Source organism: Panulirus ornatus, chromosome 57 (assembly GCF_036320965.1).
Source record: "Panulirus ornatus isolate Po-2019 chromosome 57, ASM3632096v1, whole genome shotgun sequence".
In the NCBI taxonomy this organism is placed as follows: domain Eukaryota; kingdom Metazoa; phylum Arthropoda; class Malacostraca; order Decapoda; family Palinuridae; genus Panulirus; species Panulirus ornatus.
In genome coordinates this window covers 8,520,641-8,538,985 of record NC_092280.1, presented here as the reverse complement: position 1 = coordinate 8,538,985, position 18,345 = coordinate 8,520,641, and the positions used below count along the sequence as shown (strand labels likewise).

The following is an 18,345-nucleotide window of genomic DNA, read 5'->3' as shown; positions in this document are numbered from 1 at the left end:
TTATGACGTCTTGCATGTACCGAAGGAGACGGAAGTAGTGTGTGGGTGTGATTTGTTATTACCGAGTCATTATGACCTTAAAACCAATACCCTCCCCTCCCTAATATTCTACGTTAAGCTCGCCACCTCGTTAATTTTAAAATATATTAGAATTGCTTATGGATGGGTTGTATTTCATGTGCACTATACATTAAGACCGGGAGAACGAGATATGGCAATTTATTGGTTTATATGATCAATTTGAGAGTTTGGGAGGACCATGAAGATCAAGAAGAATATTGGGTTCATTAAGATAAAATTGGTGAATACTTATCTTGGGAGATAAAGGTCTAGATTAGCGATACTTCAGAGGGAAAAAATAGATATAGAAGAAATTAATGTCAGTGGACTTAGGATACAGAATATAAGTGAATTAGTTTAGGAAAGCATGATTCAGAACTTTAATTCTTATTCTGTGGTGACTGTGATGGTGGGGAGGGTTGTCACAATAAGAGACTGGAGGTTAAGAGTAAGTGAAGCCCCTCCAGAAATCTATAGAACCAGTCTAGACATGACCTAGATTCCACAAGCAATTTATTTTTGCTTTATTGTTCATGTTAATTTCAAAAAAATTTGTTCATACTAGGGATTTATTTCCATGTTATTCTGTGTTTGCTGAATGTGCTTACTTTTTCCCACTGCCTGCTACCATTATGGCAGAAGGAAGGTGGCAACAATTTTAGAAATATATTTTGAGTTATATGAAAATTGAGATGACTGAATCTTGAATTCTAGGTTAAGTTAGGTTTGGTTTTCAGTTCTTTTGATTTTCAGTGGTGTCACTTAACCTTAGTCCTGCATTTTCTTTTATCATCATAGCTGCCCAGATTTATTTGTGTACCAAATTTTTCATAAGATGATAATAATATCTCAAATCATGCAGTTCTTGTCTAAATCGCATACATTTAGAATAACGAGTCCATTGATGTGCTCCTTTCAAATCGAGGGGATTTCTGAGGTGCTCTTACATTGAAGCTTTATTGATTAGGGGCAATTCATTTACAGGAATGCAAAGGTATGCAAGAGGATTACAGTAGGTTCAGCGAAATACGCCTGTGATACTGTAGGAAACCAAGTTGCCTTATGGAATTTTGTTAATAGTTGCAGATAGTTGCTTGCTTCTCTGTATTTATGTACTGTGAAGCTTTTGTTTTGTCATCTCCATTCCAATAATTTCAGCATTAAACCCAAGTTACATATTTCAGTAAAGCCAAATATTTGCTTTTTCGACTGTAGGACATCTAATGGTACATTGCCTATCATTGCAAGACCACGTAATTGCTTCTGAATCATACAAAAGGCATTATCATTAAACTAAAATAAAATTCATTTACAAAGAGATCCAAGATGATTACAGGAAGTTAGGCAAAATACAGTTCATTTACAGAGGGATCCAAGAGGATTACAGGAGTTAGGCAAGAGGCATGTGTGATACTATGGGAGATATTCTTGACTGATTTATGTAATTGTATGCAATTTGTTACCTATATGAATTTATGTATAATTTTGTGTTAGTCTCCATTTTTTAGGTCATCAGTATTTACTAGGTGTCATTGCATCATGCATTAGTCCCTAGCAGACGTATTTGAAGTTGGTGAAAATTTACTATTGTTTCAGCTACTAAGTGCATTAGTCCCAAGCAGATGAATTTGAAGTTGGTGCAAATTTACTTGATGTTTTTTATGGGTTTTGATGATTGCTACCAAACTATGCAAGTTGGAGTTGTGTGCATTCAGTATGATTGCCTAATAAGATATTCAAAATACTCAAAGAAATGCAAATTGTAAGTGATATAATTTCAGGTAGCAGACTTAACAACATACCACAACGAGTATAATTTCCTGACTTCGCTGCATTTTGTGTGTATTTCTTTATGCCTGCATTTAAGCTGTATTTTTTGTGTTGAGGGAAACCCTTAAAATAGCATCATGACATGCATTTGTCATGATTGCCCAGTAAACTTCTCAAATTACACACTTGAAAGCAAGGTGGTGCCATAATTAATATTATTCCAGGTAGTAGAATGTGATTACCATATGACACTTTTACCAACACAACTCTTGCTTTGCGTGCCACTTCTCTTTCTCTGTAATCGTATATCTAGTTATAGCCCAGCAGTAATGTATGTATTTGGAAGAATGTATTGTTGGACTCTGTACACAAATTTATTCTTTGTCAACCACCCTACCAGCAAGAGTGGAATCCGTTGCCTTCCATTTCATGAATTCTCCAAACATCTTATCTCTGCCACCTTCCCTTTCAGTCTGTCCTCTCCCTATTTTACAAGTATTATTTTGGCCCCTGATCTTCTTAGTTATCTCCATATGTCCCTGCCCTTGAGGTTTGGTTGCTGCTTCCCATAGTTTCTCTCTGGAAACAGACCACACAAGGATTGACCATAATGATGCATCTTTCCTTGAATGATGAAGCCATGGAATTCTCTTCCTTCTTACGTCTTACCCCTTACCCTACTCCTATCATCATTCTACTCTTAATAGTCAGGTCTACAAACACTTGCTCACTTGCTGTGTTCTGATTTATTTCTTCATTCCTTTATTCTTAATTTTATTGTCACTCTAAATGGCTTTGATTGGAGCACATATACCCATGTCTTGTTAGTCACTAATAAAGACAGTACAGCATAAAATTCACCCAGTGTTGACTACCATCAGTTAAGAGAGAGGTTTTTCAAAAGGGTTGGATAGGTAAGGTAGGAAAAACAATCAGAAAATTTGCTGGTGCAACAGCCCCAGAGAGAAAGCTTTCCTTTTTTTTTTTTTTTTTTTTCTAACTCACTTTTCTCTCTAAGGTCCATTTTACCCCATAAACTGTGAGACCACAACAGCATGGGCAGAGAGTTACAGAAAAATTTCCTTACCAAGGAAAAAAGATCACCACAACCATACTTTAAAGTTATCTTGTAACATAATAGCACCCCTTCCCCTCACAGGAGGTAAGCCAACATCCACAAGACTGAACCTTGATGTATATATCAAGTATGGTTTGACAAGATTGTTGAGGAATTTCAAAAACCTCCTTGAGGAGAAACTTTCTCAGGTCTAGCACCCTGTCACAAATATCAATAACCAATACTATCAAATTCCTCCCCTCTCTCCCAATTAACATAATGATAAAACATGTACATGCCATACTTACTCAACAAGCACTAAATTGTTTATGTACTGGAAATATTCATGTTTGTTGGGTTTGCTCTCTAGATAACGTAATTGTATTCACATGAAGTAGGGTTGTTATACTTGTTTTAATAACTGTAGATTTATATATCCCCCTTTTATGACAAAGAACTGAGATAAAAAATGCCTCTTCTGTTTTTAAAGAATTGCACTCATGAAACAAACAATGCAGCAAGAGGAGGAGGCTGGTGGTTGGAAGGAGGAGAAGGAGGAGGAAAAGGAAACAGAAATGTCCAGTGCAAGGAAAAAGAGACTCCTAGAAAAACTTAAGAAAAGGAAAATGCAGAGATGCTTCACCCATTGCAGTGGATGGCCCTCCACAGGTAAAGACAGTATCATATTAATTCATTCCTTGATTTTTCTCTCTTCATCAGATATTGTTTTGCTGATTCTCTTCCTTCCTTATTAAAGCCCAAGATTAAGTGGCAGTTTAATCTAAATAGAATTGACTTGTTTGATTATTCTCAGTCCATTAAAAGGTTTGAAAAAGAAATGCATTATTCTGTTTTTAGATTATGGTGCATTGAGTAGTTATGTTGTGATGTTAAACAATGTAGTGTTACAATATTTTGCAGTTATTTTATAAGAATATTCAAGAAACTATAGCACCTTTTCAAAGAGTAGTTTGTTTTTAATTTAATTATGGTTTACAACTACATTATTAAGAATTATGCTTATGGAAGAACCACCTATATGTTTGTTTATAATGCTATATGTTTGTTTATTATGCAAAGTGTTTGGTTTTAGTTATTTGAAAAGTACTTCTGGCATGTGAATTATTCGTTAAGACAAATGTGTAAATTGGGGTGGTGAATTAACACGGAGAGATTCTGAGTTTTATACTTCTAACATTTTGGGTTGTGCTTTCCCATGTTAAGACAAATGTGTAAATTGGGGTGGTGAATTAACACGGAGAGATTCTGAGTTTTATACTTCTAATACTTTGGGTTATGCTTTCCCGTGTTTACTCACCACCCCAATATACACTAACGGCATGTATTTTTATATCCATTACTGATACATTTGTTATTGTTTATTTGATTTTTTTATGTGTATATAATGCCTATATTTTAGCTGATGGCTTACTGTGTGTTTTATGTTCTTATGTACAGTATATGGCGGTCCAGTTCTGATTTTTTCTCATTACATGATGGTATGTTGTATACCTGCCCCTGCTTGTGTGTGGCTCTGATTTTATCTTAATCTTCATTAAGTGGGATTGCCCTTCATCTATGTGATGGTTTCTGTCAATTTGATGTTCCCCTGTTTGTGTGATGGTTACTTGTTTTTAGAATGGTCTGCTGTCTGTGTGATTGATCTTGTCTTTATGATAGCCTCTCCCCATGATGGTGCCCTCTCCCAGTCTTTTTATGAATTATGGCTTGTTGTTTGGATGGTGGTGTCTCATTATATGATAGTTTTGCATGACAGACCCTGTTGTCTTTTTTTTCAAGTTGAAAGTTTCTCACAGACAAAAGTCTTCTTGAAATGTAGGCTTTAATTGAAGCTTAATGAAAGGACTAAAGAGATTAAAGAAGTAAGGAGGTTTAAGTAGATTCTGAGAGATTTTAGGAAGTTGGAATCCTGCCTTTTACTAAGGATTAAGACATAGCAGTTATAAAATCATGGAGAACATGAGGAATTTGACAGTTTGTTTAGTAGGGCAGGGAAAGAAATAGGTTTTACAGTAAATGTGAATAAATGCAAGGTTATTAGGTTTATAGCAAGCAGGGTTTAAGGACAGGCAAGTTGGGGTGTTAGGTTGAATGGAGAAAATTTGGGAAGTGAAATATTTTTAGATACTTGGGAGTGGACAAGGCAGCGTATGTAGCTGTGGAAGAGGAAGTAAGTCATACGGTGGGTGAGTGGGCGAGGACTCTGGGAGTACTGAAGAATGTGTGTAGAGAGAAAATATTATCTGGAAGGGCAAAAATGGTTATGTATGGAGGTATAGTAGTCTGACAGTATTAAATGGATTCGAGGCATGGGCTTAGATAAGGCTGTGGGAGGAGGGTGGATGTGCTGGAAACTATACATTTGAGAACAATATGTGGTTTGAAGTGGCTTCATCATGTAAGTAATGAAAAGGTAAGAGAGAAGTGTGGTAATGAAAAGAGTGTGGTTCACTGAGCTGAAGAAGGTGCATTGAAATGGTTTGGACATGTGGTGAGAATGAGTGAGGAAAAGTTGACAAAGAGGATATAAGTGTCAGAAGTGGAGGTAACAAAGAGAACAGGGAGACTAGATTGGAGATGGAAAGATAGAGTGAAAAAATTTTGAGCAATTGGGGCCTGAACATGCTGGAGGGTGAAAAGTATGCATGGGATAAAGAGAATTGGAACGATGTGGTATACTTGGGTTGATTTATTGTCTGTGGACTGATCCTGAGCATGTAAAGCACCCAGGGTAAATCATGGAAAGGTCTGTCGGACCTGGTTGTGGTTAGGGAGCTGTGGTTTTGGTGCATTACATATGACAGCTAGAGATTGAGTGTGACCGAATGTGGCCTTTTTTGTCTGTTTTCCTAGCGCTCCCTTGCTAACGCAGGGGTGATAAGGCTGTATCCTGTGGGATGGGGTGGCGCTGGGAATGGATGAAGACATGCAAGTATGAATATGTACATGTGTATATATTTATGTGTATTTATGTGTGTGTATATATGTGTATATGTTATGTATACATATGTATGTGTATGTGTATATATGTGTGTATATGAAAAGATATGAATATAGGTAATATATATATATAGGTGTAAGGTAGGGTTGTGTGATGTCACCAGAGCTTTTTGATATATGGATGGATGGAGTGATAAAAGAGATGAAAGCAAGACTGGAAATTGGGTACAGAGATAGAGTATGGTGGTGAGATATGATGGATATTGGCAAGTCTGTTTGTAGGTGATACTGTATTGTTTGCTTAGAGTGAAGAGGAGTTCCAGAAGGGTGTAAGTGTGTTTTTTAATGTGTGTAATCGTAGGCGATTGAAGGTAAATGCAAGTGATAGTAAGGTAATGGTGTTTGAAAGGAAAGAGAGTGGAAATATAGAATTTGTAAAACCATATAGAGTGAAACAAGAAAGTATACTAAATTGTGCTTTGGATATGGGGGAGAAATAGTGGAAGAAGTGAGAGAATTTAAGCGTTTAGGCTCTCTCTTAGTTAAGTTTGGTGATATGGAAGAAGAGGTAAGGGAGAGAGCAGTACACAGTAGAAGAATCATTGAGTCCCTTACTAGAATAATGAAGGGTAGAAGTATAAGAATGGACGTTAAGAGAGGATTAAGGGATAGCAAGACCTATGCAGCAGAAACATGGTCATGGAATGAGTCACTGGTCAAGAAGCCAAGATGTGGAAAGGAGCTATTTGAGAAGAGAATGTGGTGTGACTAGATGGGATGAAGAAAGAAATGAAGAGGTGTATGAGAAATGTGGTATAGCAGGAAATGCAAAAGGAATGAATTGTGAAGATGTAGAATGGGTGAAACGTAATACTTTGAGGTGGCTTAGGCATGTGCAAGACTGGGAGTTTACAAGGAGAATGTATGATAGTATAATTAAAGGTGTTGGTGTGAGAGGAAGACCACCTGTGACATAGGCAAATAGGGTGGAGGAATACTGGAGGGAGAGAAATTGTGGAAGAATGCACGGAATGATGTATGCAAAGGAGGTATGTAAGGACAGAGAGAAGTGGAGAACCTTTTGCCATAGCCACCCCTTTATGGGAGTTCATGGAGGGAACGAGCATAAGAGATATAGATAGGTAGAATATCTATGTAAGTTTGCGGCAGAGGTGTGTGATGTCTCCATGGTTGTTTAATTTGTTTATGGATGGGGTTGTTAGGGAGGTGAATGCAAGAGTTTTGGAAAGAGGGGCAAGTATGAAGTCTGTTGTGGATGAGAGAGCTTGGGAAATGAGTCAGTTGTTGTTCGCTGATGATACAGCACTGGTGGGTGATTCATGTGAGAAACTGCAGAAGATGGTGACTGAGTTTGGTAAAGTGTGTGAAAGAAGAAAGCTAAGAGTAAATGTGAATAAGAGCAAGGTTATTAGGTACAATAGGGTTGAAGGACAAGTCAATTGGGAGGTAAGTTTGAATGGAGAAAAACTGGAGGAAGTAAAGTGTTTTAGATATCTGGGAGTGGATTTGGCAGGGGATGGAACCATCGAAGCAGAAGTGAATCATAGTGTGGGGCAGGGGGTGAAAGTTCTGGGAGTGTTGAAGAATGTATGGAAGTCAAGAACGTTATCTCAGAAAGCAAAAATGGGTATGTTTGAAGGAATAGTGGTTCCAACAATGTTATATGGTTGCGAGGCATGGGCTATAGATAGAGTTGTGCGGAGGAGGATGGATGTGCTGGAAATGAGATGTTTGAGGACAATATGTGGTGTTAGGTGGTTTGATCAAGTAATTGATAATAGGGTAAGAGAGATATGTGGTAATAAGAAGAGTGTAGTTGAGAGAGCAGAAGAGTGTATTTTGAAAAGGGAGCTGTGGTTTCAGTGGGTTATTACATGACAGCTAGAGACTGAGTGTGAAAGTATGTGGCCTTTGTTGTCTTTTCCTAGTGCTACCTCGCACACATGAGGGGGGAGGGCGTTGTTTTATATATATATGTGAATGTAGGTTTGCGGCAGGGGTGTGTGATGTCTCCATGGTTGTTTGATTTGTTTATGGATGGGATCATTTGGGAGGTGAATGCAAGAGTTTTGGAAAGAGGGGCAAGTATGAAGTCTGTTGTAGATGAGAGACCTTGGGAAGTGAGTCAGTTGTTGTTCGCTGATGATACAGCGCTGGTAGGTGATTCATGTGAGAAACTGTAGAAGCTGGTGACTGAGTTTGGTAAAGTGTGTGAAAGAAGAAAGTTAAGAGTAAATGTGAATAAGAGCAAGGTTATTAGGTACAGTAGTGTTGAGGGTCAAGTCAATTGGGAGGTAAGTTTGAATGGAGAAAAACTGGAGGAAGTAAAGTGTTTTAGATATCTGGGAGTGGATCTGGCAGCGGATGGAACCATGGAAGCGGAAGTGGATCATAGGGTGGGGAGGGGGCGAAAATCCTGGGAGCCTTGAAGAATGTGTGGAAGTCGAGAACATTATCTCGGAAAGCAAAAATGGGTATGTTTGAAGGAATAGTGGTTCCAACAATGTTGTATGATTGCGAGGCATGGGCTATGGATAGAGTTGTGCGCAGGAGGGTGGATATGCTGGAAATGAGATGTTTGAGGACAATATGTGGTGTGAGGTGGTTTGATCGAGTAAGTAATGTAAGGGTAAGAGAGATGTGTGGAAATAAAAAGAGCGTGGTTGAAAGAGCAGAAGAGGGTGTTTTGAAATGGTTTGGGCACATGGAGAGAATGAGTGAGGAAAGATTGACCAAGAGGATATATGTGTCGGAGGTGGAGGGAACAAGGAGAAGTGGGAGACCAAATTGGAGGTGGAAAGATGGAGTGAAAAAGATTTTGTGTGATCGGGGCCTGAACATGCAGGAGGGTGAAAGGCGGGCAAGGAATAGAGTGAATTGGATCGATGTGGTATACCAGGGTTGACGTGCTGTCACTGGATTGAATCAGGGCATGTGAAGCGTCTGGGGTAAACCATAGAAAGTTGTGTGGGGCCTGATTGTGGAAAGGGAGCTGTGGTTTCGGCCATTATTGCATGACAGCTAGAGACTGAGTGTGAACGAATGGGGCCTTTGTTGTCTTTTCCTAGTGCTACCTCGCACACCTGAGGGGGGAGGGGGATGGTATTCCATATGTGGCGAGGTGGCGATGGGAATGAATAAAGGCAGACAGTGTGAATTGTGTGCATGGGTATATATGTATGTCTGTGTGTGTATATATATGTGTACATTAAGGTGTATAGGTATGTATATTTGCATGTGTGGACGTTTATGTATATACATTGTGTATGGGGGTGGGTTGGGCCATTTCTTTCATCTGTTTCCTTGCGCTACCTTGCAAACGCGGGAGACAGCGACAAAGCAAAATAATAATAATATAATAATATATGTATATATATATAATGATATATATATATATATATGTATATATATATATATATATATATATATATATATATATATATATATATATATATATATATATATATGGGAAGCAAAGTGAAATTATTATTAAAATTGTTATTGAATCCTTTAATGTAAATGTTGCCTTTCGCAACAATAATACTATAAAGAATTTCTTAATCAGGAATTCACCAGAAAATTCTCTTGGTTGCATGTATAAAGTTCCTTGTGGAAACTCTGATAAATTTTATGTTGGTCAGACTGGTAAGGATCTATCTGTTAGACTTAAGTAACATAAATATAGTATAAGAATGGGACAAGAATCAAATGCCTTCTTTAATCATGTTAAAAACTATGATCATTGTATTGACTGGAGTAACACCATCCCAGTTATTAACTCTAACTCTATTACCAAGAGAAATATCATTGAATCTTCTATTATTAAACTCACAAAGAATTATAATCTTAATGTTAGTGATGGTCTATACAAATTAGATAACTTTATTGTTGATAAGATTTATAAAATGATAACTTTATGAACGCTCGTTACCAAATGGCGTCCTAGCTTCGTCTCCTTGATGTTTATCAACTGACTGTTATATTTCTCTCTTGTGTCTCCCCTGATGATGTGATTATTACACGAAAGTGCACTTGGGAACTTTTCATGTTTCATTTTCCCCGTGGACTCATAGGAATATCTTGATCACGCGCAAAATTGTGATCCTTTCCAATATATATTTATTTATATTTTATTTATTTTGCTTTGTCGCTGTCTCCCGCGTTTGCGAGGTAGCGCAAGGAAACAGATGAAAGAAATGGCCCAACCCACCCCCATACACAATGTATATACATACACGTCCACACACGCAAATATACATACCTATACATCTCAATGTACACATATATATACACACACAGACACATACATATATACGCATGCACACAATTCACACTGTCTGCCTTTATTCATTCCCATCGCCACCTCACCACACATGGAATACCATCCCCCTCCCCCCTCATGTGTGCGAGGTAGCACTAGGAAAAGACAACAAAGGCCCCATTCGTTCACACTCAGTCTCTAGCTGTCATGCAATAATGCCCGAAACCACAGCTCCCTTTCCACATCCAGGCCCCACACAACTTTTCATGGTTTACCCCAGACGCTTCACATGCCCTGATTCAATCCACTGACAGCACGTCAACCCCGGTATACCACATCGATCCAAATCACTCTATTCCTTGCCCTCCTTTCACCCTCCTGCATGTTCAGGCCCCGATCACACAAAATCTTTTTCACTCCATCTTTCCACCTCCAATTTAGTCTCCCACTTCTCCTTGTTCCCTCCACCTCCGACACATATATCCTCTTTGTCAATCTTTCCTCACTCATTCTCTCCATGTGACCAAACCATTTCAAAACACCCTCTTCTGCTCCCTCAGCCACGCTCTTTTTATTTCCACACATCTCTCTTACCCTTACATTACTTACTCGATCAAACCACCTCACACCACATATTGTCCTCAAACATCTCATTTCCAGCACATCCACCCTCCTGCGCACAACTCTATCCATAGCCTACGCCTCGCAACCATACAACATTGTTGGAACCACTATTCCTTCAAACATACCCATTTTTGCTTTCCGAGATAATGTTCTCAACTTCCACACATTCTTCAAGGCTCCCAGGATTTTTGTCCCCTCCCCCACCCTATGATTCACTTCTGCTTCCATGGTTCCATCTGCTGCCAGATCCACTCCCAGATATCTAAAACACTTTACTTCCTCCAGTTTTTCTCCTTTCAAACTTACCTCCCAATTGACTTGACCCTCAACCCTACTGTACCTAATAACCTTGCTCTTATTCACATTTAATCTTAACTTTCTTCTTTCGCACACTTTACCAAACTCAGTCACCAGCTTCTGCAGTTTCTCACATGAATCACCCACCAGCGCTGTATCATCACCGAACAACAACTGACTCACTTCCCAAGGTCTCTCATCCACAACAGACTTCATACTTGCCCCTCTTTCCAAAACTCTTGCATTCACCTCCCTAACAACCCCATCCATAAACATATATATATCTATTTAGTCGTAGAAGGCGACTAAAGGGGACGGGACCTTGGGGGGGGGGCTAGAAACCCTCCCCTCCCTGTATTTAAACTTTCTAAATGGGGAAACAGAAGAAGGAGTCATGCGGGGAGTGCTCATCCTCCTCGAAGGCTCAGATTGGGGTGTCTAAATGTGTGTGCATGTAACCAAGATGAGAAAAAAGGAGAGATAGATAGTATGTTTGAGGAAAGGAACCTGGATGTTTTGGCTCTGAGTGAAACAAAGCTCAAGGATAAAGGGGAAGAGTGGTTTGGGAATGTCTTAGGAGTAAAGTGAGGGTTTAGTGAAAGGACAAGAGCAAGGGAAGGATTAGCACTACTCTTGAAACAGGATTGGTGGGAGTATGTGATAGATTGCGAGAAAGTAAACTGTAGATTGATATGGGTAAACCTGAAAGTGGATGGAGAGAGATGGGTGATTATTGGTGCATATGCACCTGGGCATGAGAAGAAAGATCATGAAAGGGAAGTGTTTTGGGAGCAGCTGAGTGAGTGTGTTAATAGTTTTGATGTACGAGACTGGGTTATAGTGATGGGTGATTTGAATGCAATGGTGAGTAATGTGGCAGTTGAGGGAGTGATTGGTGTACATGAGGTGTTCAGTGTTGTAAATGGAAATGGTGAAGAGCTTGTAGATTTATGTGCTGAAAAAGGACTGGTGATTGGGAATACCTGGTTTAAAAAGAGAGATATACATAAATATACGTAAGTAGGAGAGATGGCCCGAGAGCGTTATTGGATTACGTGTTAATTGATATGCGCACGAAAGAGAGACTTTTCGATGTTAATGTGCTGAGAGGTGCAACTGGAGGGATGTCTGATCATTATCTTGTGGAGGCGAAGGTGAAGAAGTGTAGAGGTTTTCAGAAAAGAAGTGAGAATGTTGGGGTGAAGAGAGTGGTGAGAGTAAGTGAGCTTGGGAAGGAGACTTGTGTGAGGAAGTACCAGGAGAGACTGAGTAGAGAATGGAAAAAGGTGAGAAGAAAGGACATAAGGGGAGTGGGGAGGAGTGGGATGTGTTTAGGGAACCAGTGATGGTTTGTGCAAAAGATGCTTGTGGCATGAGAAGCATGGGAGGTGGGCAGATTAGAAAGGGCATTGAGTGGTGGGATGAAGAAGTAAGATTATTAGTGAAAGAGAAGAGAGAGGCATTTGGACGATTTTTGCAGAGAAATAATGTAAATGACTGGGAGATGTGTAGAGAAAGAGGCAGGATGTCAAGAGAAAGTTGCAAGAGGCAAAAAAGAGGGCAAATGAGAGTTGGTGTGGGAGAATAAAAAGATGTTTTGGAAGGAGGTAAATAAAGTGCGTAAGACAAGGGAACAAATGGGAATATCAGTGAAGGGGGCTAATGGGGAGGTGATAGCAAGTAGTGTTGATGTGAGAAGGAGACGGATTGAGTATTTTGAAGGTTTCTTGAATGTTTGATGATAGAGTGGTATACATAGGGTGTTTTGTTTGAGGTGGTGTGCAAAGTGAGAGGATTAGAGGTGTTGCAGTAGAATTTATTAAAAAGGGGGATGACTGTGTTGTTGACTGGTTCGTAAGGATATTTAATTTACGTATGACTCATGGTGAGGTACCTGATGACTGTTGGAATGCTTGCATAGTGCCATTGTACAAAGGCAAAGGGGATAAGAGTGAGTGCTCAGATTACAGAGGTATAAGTTTATTGAGTATTCATGGGAAATTGTATGGGAGGGTATTTTTGATTGAGAGGGTAAAGGCATGTACAAAACATCAGATTGGGGAAGAGTAGTGTGGTTTCAGAAGTGGTAGAGGATGTGTGGATCAGGTGTTTGCTTTGAAAAATGTATGTTAGAAATACTTAGAAAAGCAAATGGATTTCTATGTAGCATTTATGGATCTGGAGAAGGCATATGATAGAGTTGATAGAGATGCTGTGTGGAAGGTAAGAAGGTATTAAGAATATATGGTGTGGGAGGCAAGTTGTTAGAAGCAGTGAAAAGTTTTTATCGAGGATGTAAGGCATGTGCATGTGTAGGAAGAGAGAAAAGTGATTGGTTCTAAGTGAATATTGGTTTGCAGCAAGGGTGCGTGATGTCTCCATGGTTGTTTAATTTGTTTATGGATGGGGTTGTTAGGGAGGTGAATGCAAGAGTTTTGGAAAGAGGGGCTAGTATGCAGTCTGTTGTGGATGAGAGAGCTTGGGAAGTGAGTGAGTTGTTGTTCACTGGTGATATAACGCTTGTGGCTGATTCGGGTGAGAAACTGCAGAAGCTGGTGACAGAGTTTGGTAAAGTGTGTGAAAGATGAAAGCTGAGAGTAAATATGAATAAGAGCAAAGTTATTAGGTACAGTAGGGTTGAGGGATAAGTCAACTGGGAGGTAAGTTTGAATGGAGAAAAACTGGAGGAAGTGAAGTGTTTTAGATATCTGGGAGTAGATTTGGCAGTGGATGGAACCATGGAAGCGGAAGTGAATCATAGGGTGGGGGAGGGGGCGAAAGTTCTGGGAGCATTTAAAAATGTGTGGAAGTTGAGAACGTTATCTTGGACAGCAAAAATGGGTATGTTTTAAGGAAGAGTGGTTCCATCAATGTTATATGGTTGCGAGGTGTGGGCTATAGATAGAGTTGTATGGAGGAGGGTGGATGTACTGGAAATGAGATGTTTGAGGACAATATGTGGTGTGAGGTGGTTTGATTGAGTAAGTAATGAAAGGGTAAGAGAGATGTGTGATAATAAAAAGAGTGTGGTTGAGAGAGCAGAAGAGGGTGTTTTGAAATGGTTTGGTCACATGGAGAGATTGAGTGAGGAAAGATTGACAAAGAGGATATATGTGTCAGAGATGGAGTGAACGAGAAGTGTGAGACCAAATTGGAGGTTGAAAGATGGAGTGAAAAAGGTTATGTGTGATCGGGGCCTTAACATGCAGGAGAGTGAAAGGCGTTCAAGGAATAGAGTGAATTGTGGTATACCGGGGTCGACATGCTGTCAATGGATTGAACCAGGGCATGTGAAGCGTCTGAGGTAAACCATGGAAAGTTGTGTGGGGCCTGGATGTGGTAAGGGATCTGTGGTTTTGGTGCATTAGTACATGACAGCTAGAGACTGAGTTTGAACGAATGTGGCCTTTGTTGTCTTTTCCTAGTGGTACTTCGCACAGATGAGGGGGGGAGGGCGTTGTTATTTCGTGTGTGGCGGGGTGGCGATGGGAATTGATAAAGTCAGACAGGATGAATTATGTACATGTTTATATATGTATATGTCTGTGTGTGTATATATAAGTATACATTGAGATGTATAGGTATGTATATTTGCGTGTGTGGATGTGTATGTATATACATGTGTATGTGGGTGGGTTGGGCCACTCTTTCGTCTGTTTCCTTGTGCTACCTCGCTAACGCGGGAGACAGCGACAAAGCAAAATAAATAAATAAATAGTATATATATACGGTCATACATGTACATATACATATCAACATGTACATACGCAGATATATATTATACGTATATTCACGTGCATATTCACACTTTCTTGCCTTCATGTTTTCCTGTCACTACCCAGTCCCACAGGAAACAACATTGCTTCTCCCTGATTCAGCAAAGTAGTGCCTGGAAAACAGACAAAAAAGGCCACATTCATTCACACTCAGTCTCTAGCTGTTGTGTTATGTGCCGAAACCACAGCTCCCTATCCACATCCAGGCCCCACAGACCTTTCCATAGTTTGGCCGCAGATGTTTTACATGCCCTGGTTCAGTCCATTGACAGTACATCGATACCCAGTATATCGCTACCTCAGTGACGCGGGAAACAGTGATTGAATATAATAATGATAATATGCTATTTATTTATTTATTTATTTTGCTTTGTCACTGTCTCCCGCATTAGTGAGGTAGCGCAAGGAAACAGACAAAAGAATGGCCCAACCCACCCACATACACATGTATATACATACACATCCACACACGCAAATATACATACCTATACATCTCAACGTATACATATATATATATATATACACATGCAGACATATACACATATACACATGTACATAATTCATACTGTCTGCCTTTATTCATTCCCATCGCCAACTCGCCACACATGGAATAACAACCCCCTCCCCCCTCATGTGCGCGAGGTAGCACTAGGAAAGACAACAAAGGCTCCATTTGTTCAAACTCAGTCTCTAGCTGTCATGTAATAATGCACTGAAACCACAGCTCCCGTTCCACATCCAGGCCCCACAGAACTTTCCATGGTTTACCCCAGATGCTTCACATGCCCTGGTTCAATCCATTGACAGCACGTCGACCCCGGTATACCACATCGTTCCAATTCACTCTATTCCTTGCACGCCTTCACCCTCCTGCATGTTCAGGCCCCGATCACTCAAAATCTTTTTCACTCCATCTTTCCACCTCCAATTTGGTCTCCCACTTCTCCTCATTCCCTCCACCTCTGACACATATATCCTCTTTGTCAATCTTTCCTCCCTCATTCTCTCCATGTGACCAAACCATTTCAAAACACCCTCTTCTGCTCTCTCAACCACTCTCTTTTTGTTACCACACATCTCTCTTACCCTATTATTACTTACTCGATCAAACCATCTCACACCACATATTGTCCTCAAACATCTCATTTCCAGCACATCCACCCTCCTCTGCACAACTCTATCCATAGCCCACGCCTCGCAACCATATAACATTGTTAGAACCACTATTCCTTCAAACATACCCATTTTTGCTTTCCGAGATAATGTTCTCGACTTCCACACATTCTTCAAGGCTCCCAGAATTTTCACCCCCTCCCCCACCCTATGATTCACTTCCACTTCCATGGTTCCATCCACTGCCAAATCCACTCCCAGATATCTAAAACACTTCACTTCCTCCAGTTTTTCTCCATTCAGACTTACCTCCCAATTGACTTGACCCTCAACCCTACTGTACCTAATAACCTTGCTCTTATTCACATTTACTCTCCACTTTCTTCTTTCACACACTTTACCAAACTCAGTCACCAGCTTCTGCAGTTTCTTACATGAATCAGCCACCAGCGCTGTATCATCAGCAAACAACAACTGACTCACTTCCCAAGCTCTCTCATCCACAGCAGACTGCATACTTGCCCCTCTTTCCAAATCACCCTATCCCAAGCCAGGTACCCATTTTATCTACCACCCTCTAGGGGTGGATGAACATCTATACTGACTGTGGACCGACTGCCTCAACAAGGATTGGAATCTAAGTGCTTGTCCTTGGGTGGCCTGTGAATGTGTCACAGTAAGGAGCGCTAACTGCTACATTATGGAGGTAAAGAGGATGGAAAACTTATTGATCTTAGAAGGAGAAATTGAAAGATTTTGGGTGTTATAAGTGTTCACCTTCACTAGATTACGTGTCCCACAGGGACATTCTTTTCTATTCCAAGTTTATAGAGGTAGTTATGAAAAGATTTAGATCAGTTAAGAGAAGATGGAGGAGATTTAAAAGACGTGGAGGAATGCAGTATTATACATATAGTTACTTGATGAAGAATGAAAGTCTGTGTTAGCCCATATCCTACATGATAGCTTACTGACTGGACCGATTGCTGCAATCAGGATTGGAATCTATGTGCTTGCCCATGGGTAGCCTGTGAATCCATCACTGCCAGGAACTCTCACAGCTATACCATATAGGTAAAGAGAATGGGAAAGTTATGAATCTTTGGAATTGGAAGAAATTGGGTTTTAGGAGTGTTAATCTCGACTGGATTACATCTGCCTCACTGGGAAATTATGTCCTAATCTAGGTTTATGAAAACAATTATGATATACAAGATGTGGATCAATTAAGAGAAGATAGAGGGAATTTAAAAAAAAGTAGAGGAATGCAGTGGTTTATCATCAGCTTCAGCATTCATATGATTTTTGTAGAAGAAAGGAAGTTTGCATTAGTCCATGGTTTAAATGATAGCTTCCTGTTTGATTGATGATCCCCAGAATATATAATGAAGAATATATGATGACTCCTCTCTATGGTAGTGCCCAATCTGTGTGATGATCCTTGACTATGATAATTATCCATCTATACAATGCACAGTGCAATTTTGCCTCGTCTCACTGTTATTTGTTTACATAACCCACCTTATAACATTATCTTTGTGGTGTTTCATTGTCAGTTTGATAACCTTTATCTATGTAATAGTTTTGTGTTTAAGAGGGTCCACTGTGGGTATGAATTTCCTTCCATCTCTTTGATGGAATACACATGTACTGTTTATAATTAGCTATATCTTCATAATGGACTGTGTTTATTTGACGGACCCCTGTCATTCTGATGATCTGTATATATATTGCTGCCTCACTGAATGATGGTCTTCTGCATCTTTGATAAGCCAAGCTTGTTAGTTGATGTTCTCTCATTTTATTGTCGTCCAGTTTTGTATAAATGGTCTATTTCATAATAGTAAATCCTCTCATGATAATGGTTTTTTACTCATTCATTGTCTGATGTCTGATTGATGATCCCTTATCCATATCTCAGTTTTTATGATGGAACTCTGTATATTATGGTCTTTCTGTGATAGCCCAATATGATGGCTTTTCTTTGAATGGTGGATCCCTTTCTGTTTGGTTGTTTCTTATCTCTATGTTAGACAATACAAGATTGTTTTCCTTTAATGGACTTTTTATTTAACTCTTTCACTGGCTTGTTTCTTTGGTTATTGCTCTCTCCCTCCTTGCATAGATTTTTTTTTTGTAATTTTAGATTACATCATTCATTTATGTAAGAAGAGTTTGAATGAGTTCATTATATGTTTACATAAAGGCCAGATTGATACCAGATGATGACATCACTTTCAGAATAATCATTGGATGACTACAGAGGATATAGCTGGTCTTACAGTTTAGTGTACCTATCAAGTGAGACAACATATCTTGTCACCAGCCACATAGGTACAAATACAAGCTGTTTTTAATGTAGTGAGTACCAAAGATATGGCAGCAATATTAGCTGATATCACAAC

At 39.6% G+C, this 18,345-nt stretch overlaps 1 protein-coding gene across 1 annotated transcript in view; it reads left to right on the top strand.

Annotated features, from left to right (window-relative positions):
* LOC139766157 (uncharacterized) overlaps positions 1-18,345 on the top strand; it is a 137,730-nt gene that overhangs the window by 327 nt on the left and 119,058 nt on the right. Inside the window, exon 2 of the mRNA XM_071694429.1 lies at positions 3,378-3,556. Within this exon, the coding sequence (XP_071550530.1) occupies positions 3,388-3,556 (169 nt within the window). The 5' untranslated portion in view covers positions 3,378-3,387. The remainder of the gene's footprint in view (positions 1-3,377; positions 3,557-18,345) is intronic.